The 18,462-nt window shown below is 48.9% G+C and overlaps 1 protein-coding gene across 3 annotated transcripts in view; it reads right to left on the bottom strand.

The window, feature by feature from the left end:
• NSMCE1 (NSE1 homolog, SMC5-SMC6 complex component) overlaps positions 1-17,572 on the bottom strand; it is a 31,341-nt gene extending 13,769 nt beyond the window's left edge. The window contains exons 1-2 of one of the 3 annotated variants that reach the window (XM_053894518.1): positions 17,465-17,572; positions 11,833-11,979 (exon numbers count right to left, since the gene is read on the bottom strand). In XM_053894518.1, the coding sequence (XP_053750493.1) occupies positions 11,833-11,979; positions 17,465-17,564 (247 nt within the window). In that variant the 5' untranslated portion in view covers positions 17,565-17,572. Of the gene's footprint in view, positions 1-11,832; positions 11,980-17,386 lie in introns of all 3 variants that reach the window. The other 2 variants (XM_053894519.1, XM_053894520.1) reach the window with 2 other exon arrangements.
• Between the last annotated feature and the right edge of the window lie 890 nt (positions 17,573-18,462).

The raw sequence follows: 18,462 nt of genomic DNA on the forward strand, positions 1-18,462 counted from the left end.
TGATCACAGATCACTATAACCAATGTAATAATCACGAAAAGCCTGAAATATTGGCATATAAGCCAAGGGCAGATAACGTGCAAGAACAGGGCTCTGACCCACAGTCCGCAGCACCCAGCCCAGAGGAGGAACCCCTTATCCACAGGAACCAGCCCGGGGCGCCAGCCTGCCGCCTAGAAGCCAGACCCGCAGGAGGCCAGACCGCCATCTCCAGCAACCGGCCCGGGACGCCAGACAACAGCCCCCGTGATAACTAGCTCGGGGTGGCCAGGACTCGCTCTGTAACTGACAGCTTCCCTAAGTGTTCGTTCCTGCGTCCAACTTAGGACGCCAGCCGGAGGTAGCCAAACATGTTCCCCTAGCCAGGGGCGGGGTGTCCCGCTTCTAGGAAGCCCGCCTCCAGCTTCCCGGGCCGCCAGCCTCCGGTCAGGCCACACCGCAGCCCTCCACTCTCCCCACTCCCCTACCTGCCCTGGAGTCTCTACCGAGACGCAGGTGAGGTGAGCGCCTCCCCTGCCCGAGCACGCTCTGTTCTGAATGCGCAGCCTCGGGGTGGTCTTTGCCCAGGTCCACGTGCGAGACGTAGCTCAGGGCCCCGTGCCCAGCAGGGGTCAGCAAGGCGGCCCGGTGTTGTGAGCGGGCCCCCAGCGCGGTCAGGGGGAGACTGGCCACTTTCTCCAATTCCCTACATACGGCCCCCCCACCTTCTCCCCGCGGTGTGGACCAGCCTCCCACGGTCTCCCGGTGCCCACTCTAGCCCTCTACCCCGTCACCACGCCCAGCCAGAGAGGGGCCAGGTCCCAGCGGCCCCTCTCCGCACGGCCCCCGGTGGCTCATCTGTGATCCCGAGGCGCGCCCCCTGGCTCTACACTGCAGTCGCGCGGGCCTGCCGCCCGCCCACAGGGCGCCTTCCCAGCTCAGTACCACACGCGTGACTTCCTTCCGCTAGGAGACCGTGACCACACTTTCTCGATTTTTGGAGAAAACTCGCAGCACCAGAAGTTCAGTCCTATGGTCTCTATCGCACTGTTTAGCAGCCTGACGGGTCTCCTGATTGTCCCCGGGCCCGTGGGGTCAGATGACGACAGAGGAAGGAAGGGGCAGCAAGGGGCACGTGCTGAACACACACCAGAAAGTACTTTGACCAGGCATGTGACAGAAGTCTCCCTGCACACCCTCACAACTGTCCCATGAGGTAGGTGAGACTTCCTTCGTCAAACAGAGAGCTGAGGCTCAGAAACTGAAAGAACTTTCCCAGTCCCCGATTTAAACCTCTGTCCGAAGAAATGGTTCACTGCTCTGGCCAGAGCTTACCCGTGACAATCCAGATTCATCCCCAGCCCTCCACTGCCCACACACGACCTCCCTCGTGTTTGGGATCCAGTACAAAACGCAACCCAAAACCAGTGACGTCTACACTCGGAAGAGCGTGGAACGCGCGGAAATCCGCGCCGGCCGCTGTGGATCCATCCCGCCCTGGGCGCCTGAGCTACACACGGTCAAGAGTGGGCTGGGATCTGGACCCATCGGGTCCTTCAGGAGCCAGGGATGTGAGGGCAACGTCTGTCTCCTCGTGGTCACGGAGCCTGCGGAGACCCGAGATTCCTGTCGAAGCACAGTGAGTTGTGGACTTCTCTGTGTTCAAAAATTCACCCAGTGCCATTTTAGACGTCGCCTTTCACGCTCACTACATGCCGAATCCCCTTTAACTGGGAAGCCGAGCGGGTTGTGACGGTGGTAAGTCTACCAACTGTTCTTTACAGTCAAGGGGGAAAACGGTACGACGGGATCATTAAAAGTCGGGGGATGTTTATTGGGAGCCAGCTTCTAACTACCACCGAGTCCTCCCCGGAAAGAGAAGACGCTTACAGATGCCACTGCACACGCGAGATGAACGCCACAAGTGTCAACGCCGCTGTGACCCTCCGCTAACGCGCGCGGAGTCCTGGGAAGGCACTGGCACGGCGAGGCCAACAGCCGTGTCACTCAGCAGGAGAAAAGCAGAGCTACGATGAAGGTAGGCACGAGGTCCGACAAAAGCGGAAAATATCTGTCAAACCCCAATGTTCCTCTCATACCGTGGTCACTTATCTATTTTCGGTACATTCGTTTCGGTTAACTGGTTTTTCGCTCGAACGCCATGGTATTTGTTCTGCTCGCTGAACAAATAACGATCTTAATTTGTTTCATCTAAAAGTGTAGATATTCTACCTAATTTGTCCTTAGGACCACAGATAATGAAAAGACCCCCTACACTTAACATACAACAACCAGCATACAACTGATGACAAAATGTGAGTGCTGGAATACAGAGGGCACTCACGGCCATCTGACAAGCTCCAGAAAAGAAAGGACGTTGGGGAAGAAACACCAACGGATACTACATCTAGGGCGTAAGGGTAGTACATGTGCTTTGCCTCAAAGAGCTTCCCTGCAAAATGCTTCTGAGTCAGAGTCACAGAATCAGGAGAGAGTGACGTCACAGCGCAGAGACCCGGCAGGCGCGTCTGAGTCAACGCTACGCGCCACCGGGCGGGATGCGGACACGACCACTTCTACACCATTTCTGCCGAACGAGAAAGTACACCCATAACCGAACCAGGAGGAGGCACCAGACGAACCCGAACTGAGGGAACATTCCACAGCTATGCTGCCTGATACAGCAGCCACCGGGCCCGGGGCGGCCCGGCACTTGCACTGTGCCTCGTCCAAATTAGGTATGTCCTGTGTGTCAAATACGTCCTGGATTTCAAAGACGTGCTATGACAGAATGGAAAATATCTCATTAATCATTTTTGTATATTCGTTACATGTTAAAATGCTATTCGGGATATTAATTGCACCTGTTTCTTTCTCCCTCTTTTGATGTGGCCGCCAGAAAACTTTAATTACAGATGTGGCTCACATTGAATTTCTATCAGCTCTGTTCTACTAAATAATTAACCTGGGGCACCTGGTGGCTCAGTCGGTTAAGCACCTGATTTGGGCTCAGGTCATGACCTCCCAGTTCGTGGGTTCAAGCCCCACGTCGGGCTCTGTGCTGACAGCTCGGAGCCCGGAGCCTGCTTCGGAGCCTGTGTCTCCCTCTCTCTCTGTCCCTCCCCCACTCGTGTTCTGTCTCTGTCTCTCTCTCAAAAATAAATCGACATAAATCAATAAATAAGCTGTAATCTTCAACAATGTCAAGGTCATAAAAGTCAAGGAAAGACTGAGGAATGATTCCTGACTGGAGGCGTCTAAAGAGACAACCAAACGCAACACGTGACCCTGCGGTGGGTCCTTTGCTACAGAAGACAATATTGAGACAACCGGAAAACTCCAGTGGGGTCTGCAGATGAGACGGCAGGGAATCCTCAACGTTGATGCCCTGATTTGAATGGTTATCCTATGATGACTTAGGAGAATGTCTTTGCCGGGAGGAGACATTCCCTGAAGAATTTAGTGGTAATGACGGAGCTTCAAATTGGGCTATTGGACCCTGGACTATTCTTATGGTTTTCTGGTGAGTTTGGAATTATTTCAAAATAAAAAACAAGTTTAAAAAGCAACCCGAGGAGCTGCAGTGAAGAAGGCCCTCCGCAAGCACGCCACTGATGCGGGAGGCAGCATTTGACCGTGGGGGGGCCGGAGCTGGTGTGAGAAGCAGCTGGGTGTTGGGTGACAGCCCACCCGACTCCCAGGGGTCTCCGCTTCCGCGTTTGTAAGGTGAGCAGGCTGGACCCCGCGATTCCCTAAAAAGCGAACCTGTCCAACCGAAACACAGAAGACCAGACCCAGAACATTTTAACGAGGCCAGGGACTCAGAATCGTCAGACAACTGTGGGCCGCGGCAACCTTCTGCTTCTGTTCAGTAAAGCCACATGATAAATGGAATAAAGGTTCCAACCAAGAGTCAGCCTCCAGGCTGGCACACCCTCAAACCCCACACTGGGCAACACCATTCTGTGACCAAATCATCAGGCTTAAGCACCTCCTCCCCAAGGGCCTTGGGCCACTTGTGAAGGCTTCAGAATTCAGGCTTCCAACATTCGTTGTTTTCTAGGAAACCGAACCAAAGAAACTTTCCATGGCTACGTGACTGTTCCATAACCACTTCCCAATTCTCTTGTGAGTCAGACTTCAAGCAAGGTGCTCCTCCGGTACACCCTGGATACAGGACAGAAAGGATACATTTCCTGGATGGTGCAGTCATTCCCGTAGAGGCCAGCACAGAGGACGCAGAGCCTCACCGGACCGCAGGAATGAGCTCTATTCCGCGCACCTGATTTATCCCCTAAATTTCACCATCTTGGGCACTTACAGGCTTTAAGCACCTGCCACACAGTATCTTCCTAATCTTCACAAATAACCCTGGGTGACAGATATCTCCAGCCCTGCTTCACAGCTAGGACAACTGAAGCCCTGAGGTTTAGTGACTTGACCAAGGTTATACACCCACCAAGTTGTAAAGTGGTTTCAAATTCAGATTTTTAAAAAAAAAAAATAGCTTTGGAGAGACAGAACTGACATACAGTGAACCGTACCTCTTTCAAGACACAAGTTAGTAAGTTCTGACACATGTATACACCCTAGAAACCATCACTACAATCAAGACAATACATAGATCCATCACCCCCCAAAAGTTCCCTCAAACTCTCGTAATCTCTCTCTCTCACCCCTCACAACCCTCCCCTACACCATCACCAGGAAGCCAGTGGCCTTCCTGTCACTTCACCCAGGTACACACTGGCTAGGATTGCATGTAAATTGCATGTAAATGCTGCAACACGTAATCTCTTCCCCTGCTTCTTCCACTCAGCATAATCACTCTGAGATTAATTCATACAGCAGCACGTAGCAACAGCTCATTCCTTTTTACTACCAGGTAGTATATTCCAGGAGACAGATCATACCACAGCCCATTTACAGGCTCGCCTGTTGATGGATGGCCAGGTTTCCACTCTGTGGCCATTACGAGCAAAACTCCTCTGAATATTTACACACAAGCCTTTGTAGGGACATGTATCTTCGCTTCTCTTGAGTCTAAAAACAAATACTTGAAACAGAAATGGCTGTGTCATAAAAGTGCCTGCGTTTTTTCAAAATGGCTCTACTCATTTTAGATTCCAACAGAGAGAGTTCCGGTTCCTTCATTTTCTCGTCACTACTCAGTACGCAATCTTTTCAATTTTGGCCTAACAGGCGTGTAGTATATCTCACTGTGGCTTCATTTTGCGTTGCCCCTAATGAAGCGGAGCGCTTTTCACATGCCTATGTGCCATCTATAGAACTTGTTCGGCGAAGTGTCTGTTCAAGTCTTTTGCTCATTTTTTTTTTTTTTTTTTTTGGCTGTATGTTTCCTAACTATTGGATTTGGGGAGTTCTCTATATTCCGGATATGAGTACTTTATTGGACTGTGATTTGCAAACATTTTCTCCCAGTATTTTGCTTGTCTTTTTATTCCCTAAACAGTGTATTTTAAAGAGAATTTTTTAATTCTGAAGCCCAATTTATCAACTTGTACTCTTACGGATCATACCTTTGTGTTATACTCAAGAAATCTTTGCCGAACCCAAGGTCACAAAGGTTTTCTTCTACGTTTTCTTCTGTAAGCGTTACGGTTTCAGGTTTTACGTTGTGGTCTATGTTACATTTTGAGTTAATTTTTCTATATGGTGCAAAGCATGGCTCGAGAGTCATTAAAATATGGGGTTATCCAATTATTATGCCAGCATCATTTTTAAAAAATTTTTTTTTTTAAGTTTATTTATTTTTGAGACAGAGACAGAGCATGAACGGGGGAGGGTCAAAGAGAGAGGGAGACACAGAATCGGAATCAGGCTCCAGGCTCTGAGCCATCAGCCCAGAGCCCGACGCGGGGCTCTAACTCACAGACCGTGAGATCGTGACCTGAGCTGAAGTCGGAAGCTCAACCAACTGAGCCACCCAGGCGCCCCCACCAGCATCATTTTTTGAAGAATATTTCCACTGAACTGCCTTTACGTTTTTGTCAAAACTTAGCTGTCCATCCACATGTGGGTTTATTTCTAGACTCTCTCTTCTACGAGTTTAAGTCAATACCACACTGTCTTGATAGGGGAGCTATATATTATGTCTCAAGATCAGGTAGTCACTCTTGATTAACTTTAATTCATCAGTGTTAGTCCTCCAAGTTTGATTGTCTTTTTCAAAATTGTTTTGGCTTTTCTAGGTCCTTTACATTTCCACGTGAATTTCAGAATCAGTCTGTGAATTTCTACAAAAAGTGCTGCTGGGATGAGACTGGGGTTGAGTTGAATCTACAGACCAACTCTTGAGGAGAACGGATTATCTTAACAGTATTGGGTTTCACAGCCCACGAGCATGGTGCGTCTCTCCATTTATTTAGATCTTCTTTGACTTCTCTCAGCAATGTTTCGTGCATTTCAGTGCACAGACCTTACAGACTTTTGTCACATTTATTTCTAAGTATTCTGTATTTTTTAATGCTATCTTGAATGGTACTTTCTAAAATGCAATTGCTGATGATTCACTGCAAGCATATAGAAATACCACAAATTTTTGGATGTTGATCCTGTATCCTGCCACTTTACCAAACCTACTTATCAGCTCTAGTAGCTTTTTTGAAGATCCATCAGATTTTCTACATAGAAGATCATGTCTTTCAATCAACAGTTTTACTTCTTCCCTTCCAATCTGAATGCCTTTTCTTTTTTCTTGCCTAAGTGCACTGGCTAGAAGAGAGATTGTTAGAATGGCCATTCTTGTCTTGCTCCTGATATTAGGGTAAAGTATTTAGTCTTCACAGTGAAGTATGTATGACGTGAAGCTGAAGGATGCACACAGAACCCCTTTAGGAGGTTAAAGAACCTTCCTTCTTTTCCTACTTTGCTAAGGGATTTTGGTCAAGAATACATGTGAGGTTTTTAAACTCTGCAGAGTTGTTGAATCCTCTCTCCTGCTCTAAGCCTGTCCTGTAAATCTCCTTCTCCCCTGTAGTTTCCTGTAAGAAACCTTTGGGGCATCGTGCCAAGATAGATATCAGATTTTGTCAAATGCGTCTTCTGCACTACTGACACGATCACATGGTTTTTCTTTTTTATAGTCTGTTAATATGGTAAACTACATGGGTTGGTTTTCAAATATTAAACCAACCCTGCATTCTTGGGCTAAACCCCACCCTGGTCATATTGAATCATCTTTTCTATATATTGCTGGATTAGATTTGCTAAAACTGTGTGTTTAAAATTTTAGCATTTATATTCATGAAGGACCTTGGTCTTTGGATTGCTCTCCTTGCAATGTCATTGTCTAGTTCTGGTATCAGGATAATTCAGGCCTCAGAAATCGAGCTGGGAAGTGTTCCCTTGTCTTCAACCTTCTGGAGGCGCGTGGGTGGGACTGGTAGCACCTCTTCCTTAAACACTTTGCAGAACTCACCAGGGAAGCCGCTGTGCCTGGAGCGGGCATGATTCCCAGCCCTGTGGACATCAGGCACTGCTTCACTCTTAGTCTTTATTTATTTATTTATGTATTTATGTATTTATGTATTTATTTATTTATTTATTCATGTATTTATTTATTTTGAGAGAGAGAGTGAGAGAGAGAGAGGAGCAGAGACAGAGGGAGATAGAGAACCCCAAGCAGGCTCCACAGCACAGAGCCGTCAGCACAGAGCCTGACGCGGGCCTCGGATTCTAGAAAAGTGAGATCACGACCTGAGCCAAAACCGATCCAAGAGTCAGCCGCTCAACTGACTGATTCTGCTCCCCCCGCCCCCCCCCCCCCCCGCCGGTACCCCTCTCTTTATCCTTCCCACCACATCTCTGCCCAGCCTCAGGCTGCTCACCGGGTAGCTCAGCCCTCAGCTGACAGCCCCCACCTCCAGCTCTCTCTGCGCACCCCCCTCTGCCGCTCTGACCTGCCAGCGCTTTGGTCTCCCTGAGCCCCCATCCCCATCCCCTCAGCTCAGCCAGTCTGTTTAGTTCTGCTCAGGTTCTCCGCAGCCCCCCCCCCCCGCCCCGCCCCCTGGCCTGAAAACTCAGGGAAGTGAGCCGAGGCAACTGTAGTGCTCATTCCCTTCTTGCCTGTGGCATAAAAAAGATACTTGGTTGTCATCCCTGGTTCCTGGCACAGAACTCCTAAAACCCTTGGAATTTCCTGAGCGATCAGGGTAACACAAGTGTTTTGTTCTAATGAGGCGACTCTTGGCAGGTCCGGTCCCTAAAGAACTTCAGGATGGGAGTTGGCTGCCAGAAAGACCTAGCCTTGATTGGAAGCCTGGAACTTTCAGCCTCATCCCCATCTCGGGGAAGGACAGAGGGACTAGATAGGGAGCTAATCACTGATGGCCAGTTCATCATTGACCACGCGTCTGTAACGAAATCTCCATGAAAACCCTCAAATGATGGCATTTGGAGATCCACATCAAGGTGCCGGGAGAGAGCACCCAAAAAGGGCATGGAAATTCCGTGCCCCCCTCCCACCCCCCTTAGGCCACCCTGCCCTAGGCATCTCTCCCATTTGGCTGTTCCTGAGCTATATCCTTTATAATAGGCCAGCAAATGTAAGTCAAGTGTTTTCCTGAGTTCTGTGAGCCATTCTAGCAAATTACTGAACCTGAGGAAGGGGTCATGGGACTCCCCGCTTGCTAGCCGGTCAGTCAGAAGTATAGGTGGCCCAGACTTGAGACTGGCGTCCGAACTGGGGGCAGCCTTGTGGGGCGAAACCCTGTAACCGTGAGATCTGGCCCCAACTCCCGGTAAACAGTGTCAGAACCGAGCTGACCAACATCCAGTTGGTGTCCAGAGAACTGGAGAGGAGGTGCTGGAAAAGACAACACATATTTGGTGTCAGGAGGGGAAAAAAACCTTCACTGCCCGTCTCTTGAGGTATCACTGTGCTTCGCTGGCCAAAGTCTAGGGTTTCAGATATTTTGTCCGTCTCTTAATTGTTTCAGACAGGAAAGTAAATCGGTCCCTGTTACTCTATCTTGGTCAAAAGTGGAAATCCTCAAATGCAAGTCTTCTTAACCATCACTCCCTAGGCTTCCTGTCCCTACTTCCGTCAAGGGAGGCTTATCCTGGAATCACGAGTCTGGTCCGCATGACTCACGAAACCCAAGGCAAAAGCCAAAGCTGTGTGTCTATGTCACCAGTCCCTAGCACAGGAGGCCCCCCACAGGAGGCCACGGCGGGCAGTGCTGCGTGACCTCATGCACGTCCGCAAGCTCTGGCTCGCAACCCAAGGTGCCCTCTTCGCGCACGCGGGTCCCCGGTGCCACTCGCAGAGTCCAGACACAGGCTTTACAAAGCCAGCACGCCAGAACGAAATTGAACTCTCGCTAGCCAAGAGAACTGGGGAAATTATTTCTCCCACTAGTGATGGGAAGAAGACAGCCCAAACCAGAGCCCAGAATAGGAAGTATTTTTGATAAGCTGGATGAAAATCCATGGGAAACTGTAATCACAATAACTCGCAGACTCAAATACCCTTCTGTTTCATAATTATAATTATCTTAGAAGCTAAGTGTTTTTCCAGTTGGTAAAAGGGGACTTTCCTGGGCATCTCTTCAAAAGACAGATAATAATGGTGGGTCTTGTAAGTATTTACTTAATTTGAATAATTTCTTTCTAACGTTCCTTGCTTTAAAATCTCTAAAATAACAACACTCCTTGAGAAAAAGCTTTTCTTTCTTTCCTTCTTTTTTTTTTTTAAATGAAGGCTAGGGGAAAATGAACCACAGTTCTATCCTGATGACCCAGCCGTCACTTTATCTTGACGCACGGATAGGGCACATAAAGCATGAAGAATAAATTAATTCCTAGATATATTGTACAGGACTTTCCTAAATTAGGTCATAACAGCTTTAAAGGTCAAACAAAGGCAAAAACACTTTCATTCTTAGTACTAAGGCAGCATGTGGCTCCTTGCAGTGAGCTACGAAACTTCCCCATTAGCATGAAAGCCCACATTTAGGACTTACATGAGAAACTGAAGGCGAACAGAAATGAACTGCCATGTAGTCAGAAAACTAAGAAAAACATTCTTATGCCCTTCACTGGAGCATACCAAGGGGTGGGTGGTTAAAATCCTCTTGTGTTTTCTCAGAACAAGGACAGCTAGCTTGGCAGATGTAATGTTCCTTTTCCATAAAGGAGGCCCTCACCAAAGCCCCCTATTCACCCCAGCGCCGGCCAAGTAGAGCGGGTATGCTTTCACCAGAAGGAGACTTTTCCAGCACAGCACTAATGATGTGCTTTCCCTGCTTCAAGTCCTTCCAGACGTCCACCCTGTCCCCGGAACTAAGTACAAAAGAAACCCCATTACCGTGGTGTCTATACGACAGGTTGTTCCTGATGTATAAACCTACACGCCACAAGAACATATGTTGTTCCCACACATCATGCTTTCCTGCCTGGGGTCTCCCAAAGGATGTCAGGTGCAGGTCAACGAAGTTTGGATACATGGGATCACACAAAGTTACACAAGGTTCCTCACTGTAGGACCCCTGCAAGCATTTCATTTGTCAGCGTGGACCAGCAGGCCCAGAATTTCGCACGGGATGCCTCGAGGGGCCAGTCCCCCCCAAAGCTACGCACCCTCTGCTCTCCCTCCCGCTCGTCACTAAAGAGCGCCTGTCTCTGTACCCTCTGTCTCGCCCTTCCTGCTCCCATCCACCCTTCACCTCTCTCGATCTGGCTTCTTCTGCTATGCCCCGGGCGCCGGTCCCTAAATGCGGCCCCTCTTCTCGTGTGCCTTCACCCGTAACCCTGGCGCCCCACGCATACCTTTCCTCACCCCTCTTGGCTGGCTTCCCTCTATGCAGTTTCTGCTCTTCTCTTGAAAACTAAACACGCAGACAGAAAGACAAAAACAAAGAATATAAACAAACACCTGTGCTCCCGTTCACCAGAAGTGACGCTTGCTATTAGGCCACACTACTAATACCCTGTTTGCTTCGACTCTTTTTTTCTTCTTTAATGAAAGACCAAAAGAAAGGCAAGCACCTCACAAGTGTGTCTGTCACATATCCTTCCGGTACACCCTTACGTCTTTACGTGCAGATGTGTGTGTTCACGAACAACAAGAATCCTGGTTTTACAAAAAGCTTAACGCAGTGACATCGTGCAGCGAGTGAAATTTATCCACTTCCTCTTTCACACAACAAGATCTCCCCCCACTGACGCTCAACTCCACGAGAGCTACCAATACGGATCTTACTGACACGTTGGCATCCTTTCTGCTGTTTCTACGGCTCCCTCCCGTCACTGAAAACTCAGCCCGGCCCGGCCTGAGTGCTTCGCCTGTATTACCTCCCCTCCCCTCTGAGCAGCCCACTGAGGACATGCTTCCAGCGCCCACACCCCCCCGCACAGGGCAGGGCGGCCCTTGCCCCGGGTCTGGCTGAGTCCAGGGCTGTGCTCTCACCCACTGTGCCGAGCGGCCCTCTCACCCGCCACGGCCAAGGGAGCGCGTTCCCCGGGCCTGGCCAGGAACTCTGGACGCATCTTGTCTCTTAACCCTCCCAAACCCCCTCCCTCCACGGTGTCCGGGATGATTAATTATCTTCATTTGAGACATGAAGAAACGCAGGCTGGAGAAGATGCTGGGGCCCTGGTGTGAACCACAGCTAGGCCGCTTCAAGTTCCCATCGACTGGGCTAAATGTCAGATGTGCTTACAAAAAAAAAAAGGTCAAAGAGGAGGTGAGAAACGGGCTGGCGCGAGCCCGAGGACACCTGCACGCCCAGGTGAGGCGTGCTGCCTGACGGGTGGCGAGGCTCACACCCGTGTCACCAGCCACCGATGGCGCGGTCCCGGGCACCCTGGGGACAGGGAGACGGTACTCACGGCCATGGACCCGATAGCAGTGCTTCTGCAGGCGTCTCACGCCCCGCTCCTCCAGCACCCCATGAGTCATCAGCAACTGGAGGAACCGCCGGTGGACGTCGGTCATGATGCCCGCTCTCCGCGCGCCGCCCTGCGTGCACGAAGGCGCTAAGAAAAGAAGCAAAGGACACCCAGTCACCTCTGAGCGCTCCGAAAGCCAAGTTCTGGGGTCTGTGCTTCCTTACGTTCACAGCTACCCCTCTGTGACGGCTTGCAGACCCCAGTTCATCCCGCCCAAGAGCACAGAAGCAGAAAGGAGGCAAGTCAGGGGCAAGCGCACTAGTCCGGGGGGGGGGGGGGGGGGGGGGGGGAGGGGGGCGGCAAGGAGTGGGGGGTCTGGAGCCAGCCAGCTCGCCTGGACGCAGCCCGCTCCACACCCAAGTGTGTGAAAGGGGGAGTGGCCCGGTTTCTGACCTAGAAGGTGAGCCCACCGCTAGGACGTCCACCGGAGAATTACGCTGTTCAAGGGGTGGGACCTATGAAAGCCTATGAGCGCTACCTACGTGTGGGCTAGTTTTACTACTGGGCGGTTCTGGCTCTGAAGCGTGGTTCGGCCACTCACGAGACTCATTGGGACCAAGTGTGCCGAGGCCCCGTTTTCTCACGATAAAACGAGAACGGTGTGTGCTGCCTGAAGAACCCCCAGCAGACTTGGCTGAACCAGTGCTAGCTTCCTCCTCGTCTCCCAAACCGCTAATGAAACGACTGTCGCTGTGGGGTGTTTTTTCAATCTCTTGCTCTCTACTAAAACATCGTCTTTCCACAAACCACAAAGATCAGAGCCGATAAAAGCATCACATGAGTCCTGATCAAAAAGCCTGCCCTTGCCACGGAGTGGTAGCACCGTGCGGAGGCAAAGGGCGTGGGTTTAGAAATAGACACGTGGTGCCGAGACCAGTGTCTGCCAGACCTGCTCCATCTTAAGAATCATCTCATCTGTGCGTGAAAAATACAGATTCCCAGGCCCCTTCGCCGGAGGTTCAGGCCGCAGAGGGGCTGGAATTCTGAGGTTTTAATACACACTCCAGGCGATGCCATGACCGGACAAGAAACTGGCTGTTACCTTGGGCAAATACGGCACGAAAACATTTCTAGCTAACAAGCTTCATCTCCCCAAGCCTCAGTCTTCTCCTCCGTAAGATGGGGATAATAAAAAGCTCTCTTTAAGGCAGAAGATGAGGTTAAAGGAGACAGGACTAGGAGACACACAACAAGGCGGGCTGTCGCTCGCTCTTCTTTCCAAGCAGCACATCAGCTGGACCTCGGAGGAAGGAAGACCCGCCAGCTCATGGCCGGTTTCTCTGCCTGCCTGCGAAACTTCCTTGAGAACAGTTCACCGGAAATGCAGCCTGGACAGATCCTAAATTGGACCCCTCCTTCCCCCTCCTCAACCCTTTTCTTCCCCTGAGTCCTCTTCATGAATTTCAAGAAACTTAAATAATAAAGAGCAGAATTTAATAAAATTAGCATATACCTGAGATCAACAAAACGAAAATTAGTCTTTGAAAAAAAAAAAAAAACATAATAGGAGCACCTGGGTGGCCCAGTCGGTTAAGCCTCTGACTTCCATTCATGTCGTGATCTCACAGTTTGTGGGTTCGAGCCCCACATAGGGCTCTGTGCTGACAGCTCAGAGCTTGGAGCCTGCTTCAGATTCTGGGTCCCTCTGTCTCTCTGCCCCTCCCCAGCTCACAATCGATCTCTCTCTCTCTCTCAAAAATAAACAAACATTTTAGGGGCGCCTGGGTGGCTCAGTCGGTTGAGCGTCCGACTTCGGCTCAGGTCATGATCTCGCGGTCTGTGAGTTTGAGCCCCGTTTCGGGCTCTGTGCTGACCGCTCAGAGCCTGGAGCCTGTTTCACATGCTGTGTCTCCCTCTCTCTCTGACCCTCCCCCGTTCATGCTCTGTCTCTCTCTGTCTCAAAAATAAATAAACGTTAAAAAAAAATTTTTTTTTAAATAAACATTTTTAAAAATTTAAGAAAAAAAAACACAATAAAAGCGACCAACCTCTGACAAGATCTTCTGAGAGAAGACTAACAAATAAACAATATTTGGAATGAAAAAGGAACACTAATTGCAGGCACATAAACAACTTATAATAATCATGAGTTTTAAACAAGCAAAGTTATAGGAAATCCATTCAAAACCAACTAAAGAATGATCTGAAAACCTAACAGGTTTTATAACCATTGAAGACACACTGTGGGAAATCTATCCCCCAACAAAGAAAACTTCAGATCCGGAAAGATTTATCAAGAAGTCCTATCAAACATTCTAGAAGTGATTTCAGATGTCACAAAACTATCTCAGAGCCCCAAAAGGAGCAAACCCTCCCCAAATCATCTGATAAGGTTGACATAGGTTGGGCATTAAAATCTAACAGAGACTTCAAAAGAAAGGAAAACGTATCTTTCAGGAACATAGCTGCAATGGTCCTAAGCAAAACGTTAATCTGAACTAGCAACATAAAGAGGATAATACACGGTAACCAAGTTGGGTTTATCCGGGCAGCAGTTTAACATTTAAAAATCAGTCAAGTGTTCTATGTCAATAATGTCTTAATAAAGCTGGAAAAAAATCAGTCAGTGTGAGTCACCACATTAACAGCATACAGAAGAAAAAGCTTACTATCAGCTTAATAGATTCAGAAAATACGATTGATAAAATTCAACAGTCACTGGATTGAAGGAAACTTCCTTTATCTACTAAAGATATCGACAAAAACCTACAGTGACCATCATCATACTTAAGGATGGAATGTTGAAAGCAACCACTTTCAAATCCAAACAGAGCCAATGCAACGGAATCGGTGTGATTCCAATCAACATCCCAATAGGCTTCTTGTGTCTGTGAGTGATTTGATGAGATCATTCCAAAATTTACATGGAAAACATAAAGGCAAAACAGCAACGCCATTCTGGGAGAAGATAAAGGCAGGAGGACTGGTTCCACCAGTTAGCAGTTTATTCTGAAGCTCGAGTAAGGAACGATGTAGGACAACGGTACAGACATGGACCAGAGAAGACCAGAGGGCCAGAACAGACAACTCAGACACAGAAACGCACACATATGAATACCTGATACGCTGGAGAAATGGAACTCCAGATCAAAGCAAGCTTTTCAATAAAAGGTGCCAGGGCAACAGATTACCCTTATGTGAAAACACAGAGAGCCCAACCCTCACCTCAGACTACGCATAAAAATCTTTTGGAGGGTGAAGAGCGTAGGAAAGGAAACACCATAAAACTTTTGGACAACAGTACAGGGGAACATCTTTCTTTTTTCGAGATTTTATTTTATTTTTTAATGTTTAATTATTTATTTTGAGAGAGAGAGCAGGGGAGAGGCAGAGAGAGAGAGAGGGAGGGAATCCCAAGCAGGCTCTGCAGGATCGACATGGGGCTCAACCCCATGAACCTTGAGATCATGACCTGAGCTGAAATCAAGAGTCGCACGCTCAACTGACTGAGCCACCCAGGCACCCCGGAGAACATCTTTTATGAGCCAAAGGCAGGGAAGAATTTCTTAAAAAGATACAGGAAGCAGAAACCATAGAGGAATATACCGATAAATTCTACTTCACTAAAATTAAAAACCTCTGTTCACCAAAAACAGCAGAGGGTGGGAGAGAAAGAGAGAAGAAAAGCTACAAACTGGAAAGTATCTGACACACAGTGAAGCCACAAAAGATTCATACTCAGAACAAAGAATCCCTACATATCAGTAAGGGGAAGACAACTGTAAGAAATAAGCAACAGAAATGTTCAAAGAGGATGCACAAATGATGAATAAATACATTAAAATTATGCTCAATCGCAAGGTCATCAGGCAAATGAGTATTCAAGCCACGGTGATTAATGTCTTATTCATCCCCAGGTGTAGGCAAAAATTCTTCAGAATGGCTGAGGCTGGTAAGAGGGTAAACTCTTCTTATAAACCACTTCAGACGATTCGATATTAATAGCAAACCCGGGTAGCCCCAGAAATCCACTGTTAGGTGTACAACTTACAGAAACGTTTCCACATCTGCCTCAGGAAATGTGTGATAGCAAAAATATCACCATGTGATAGCAAAAATCTGGCAATCGTCTAAATGACAATCAGTTGAAGAACGCCTCCATTTACAATCAGGCCACGGAATTCAAAATAGCAACGAAGCAATGAAAGTAAGTGAAGTGGGGCTACTCACGTCAACATGGACATATCTCATATATGTAATGTTACATGCAAAAATAAAGTCACACAAATATAGATTAGCCTCCTCTATAAAATATAAAACCTAGCAAAACATACGTGGTAGTCATTACAGATGCATAGTAACAGCCACAAAGAAAAACAAGGGATTAGGTAACACAATACAGGGAGGCGGTGGTCTTTAGTGATGGGAAGAAAGGATTCAACTTGGGCATTACGGATATGGAATTGTTCGATTTCCTAACCTGATGGTGGATAGATGGGTGTTTATTTTATTTTTATTCTTTAAATTTACAGTTGCAAACATTTTTACAGATATGTTATATGTCTTAAAAATTTTTTTTTAACATTTATTTTTGAGAGAGAGAAACAGAGAGCGAGCAGAGGAGGGGCAGACAGACAGAGGGAGACACAGAATCAGAAACAGGCTCCAGGCTCTGAGCTGTCAGCACAGAGCCCGATGCGGGGCTTGAACCCACGAACCGTGAGATCATGACTCGAGCCAAAGTCCCAGATATGTTATATATCTTGATTAAAAAAGGATGTAAATATGTTACATACCAGCCAAAATAAATGTTAAAAAGATGAGTTAAGAGAGATGGAGGGCCCAGGTGATGGACATAAGGGTGGCAAAACAAACAGTTCAGGAACTGTCCAGGTAAGCGAGAAACAGGCGCCTACAATTAAATCAGGACCGCTCTACCTACAATTCTCAAATCAAAAGACGTCCTAAAACCAAAATCTTTTAAGTTTGAAAACCTGACCTAAGGTGAGACTCTGTATGGCGGTTCTTTACCTCCTTTGATGTAAATACGCACATATTTAGCTGTGAAAATATTAGTGTATTTGATTACAAGAGGCTGCCCCAGACCCTAATTGAAGGTATGACCTAACATCGAATATACGCATCATATTCCTCCCGAAAATCCGAGAAATTCGGGATTCTGACCACGTCTGGCCTCCGGGCTTTAAAATACGAGGCTGTGGACTTGCACAAAGTAAGGATTTCTAGGACAAGGGCAGAGGGCGGCGAGATAACTGAGGTGGTCCACAAAGGCGACACTTTACGTATTCAGTTCGGACAGAATTCTGTATTTTGCTTTTTTTCACCTAATATTAGGAGCAAAACGCTTTGTCCACCTGGTACTACGATTTAACAATGTCTGTGTGCCGGGGGTCCTAGGGTCAAGCCTACTTTGCCTTCCTGCCCCTCTCTGGGCCTCAGTTTCCTCATCAGGAAATGAGGAGCCCCAAGCCCCCGGGCCCCCAGCGCCACACTCCGGTACAGACACGGGCCGACCCCGGGGCCTGACCCCCACCTTCCGTCCTCCGTCGCCTCTCTGCACGGCCCTCTTCCATCCCTGGCAGCCTCGCGGCCCCGCGCCCCGATTACCCACCGCGGTACCCCGGCGTAGCCCCCGACGCCGGCGGCCCAGGCAGAAAGGCGGCCTCGGCTCCTCCTGCGGGGCGGGGCGAACGCGGGCGCGGCGCTCCCATTGGTGGATGTCACCTATTAGTCCCTCCCCTGGTGACGCACTTCCTGCTTTCCCGCCGCGCCGTTGCCATGGTGCCGCGGAGGCCCTCCCCTAGATGCAGCGTTCGGCTCTTCTCGCGCCTCTCTACGCGCTTTACCCGGCTGGGCCCCTGGTTGCCTCCCTCCGCCTGCAGCCCCACAGTGGCACCCCGCGACCTAGGAGTCGGAAGGGGAAGCATGCAGCGGGATCCTCCCCCTAAAAGTCATGGCTCCGCGGACACAAGCCAGTACGCTGCCCCGGGGCCTCAGTTTCCCCATCTGTACAACCGACACTGTGGCCTCAGGGTCAGCCTGTTGTCACATAGCTTGAACTGAAATCCTGGCTCTGCCACCTACTAGTTGCCAGATCTTGGGCAAGTCACTGAGCTGCAGTGAGCCTCAGTTTCTTCTTCTGTTAAATGGGGATGATAATAGTCCCCATGAAATAGTGTGTTCATGAGGTTTTGAAAGAAATCACGCACATTGGAAGAGCTGATTAAATGTGCTACTGTCTTAACTAGGGATTGTTGGGAGAAGCAAATGAAGTTATTAAGAGAAGTGAGTGGACTCTGCCAGGCGAGGGCACTCATTTTACAAACGCTTGCCTCCCAGTTCCCGGGGACGCAGTCTAGCAGGGAAACAGGTAACTAATCACAGAACAGCAGAGTGCAAGCATCTATCTCTGTGATGATAACTTCAAATCTCTACTTGCGCGGTTACCGCTCCTGTGATCTTGGACAATATCTCAACCTCTCTGGACCTCAGTTTCCCTGTCTGCTGCGTGAGGAAAGCCGTAGACTGTGCTAGTTAAGAGCTTGAGCTTGGGGGGCGGCTGGGTGGCTCAGTCCGTTAAGCATCGGACTCTTGATTGCCACTCAGGTC

This window comes from Panthera pardus, unplaced genomic scaffold (genome assembly GCF_024362965.1).
Source record: "Panthera pardus isolate Hobbes unplaced genomic scaffold, ASM2436296v1 HiC_scaffold_5, whole genome shotgun sequence".
In the NCBI taxonomy this organism is placed as follows: domain Eukaryota; kingdom Metazoa; phylum Chordata; class Mammalia; order Carnivora; family Felidae; genus Panthera; species Panthera pardus.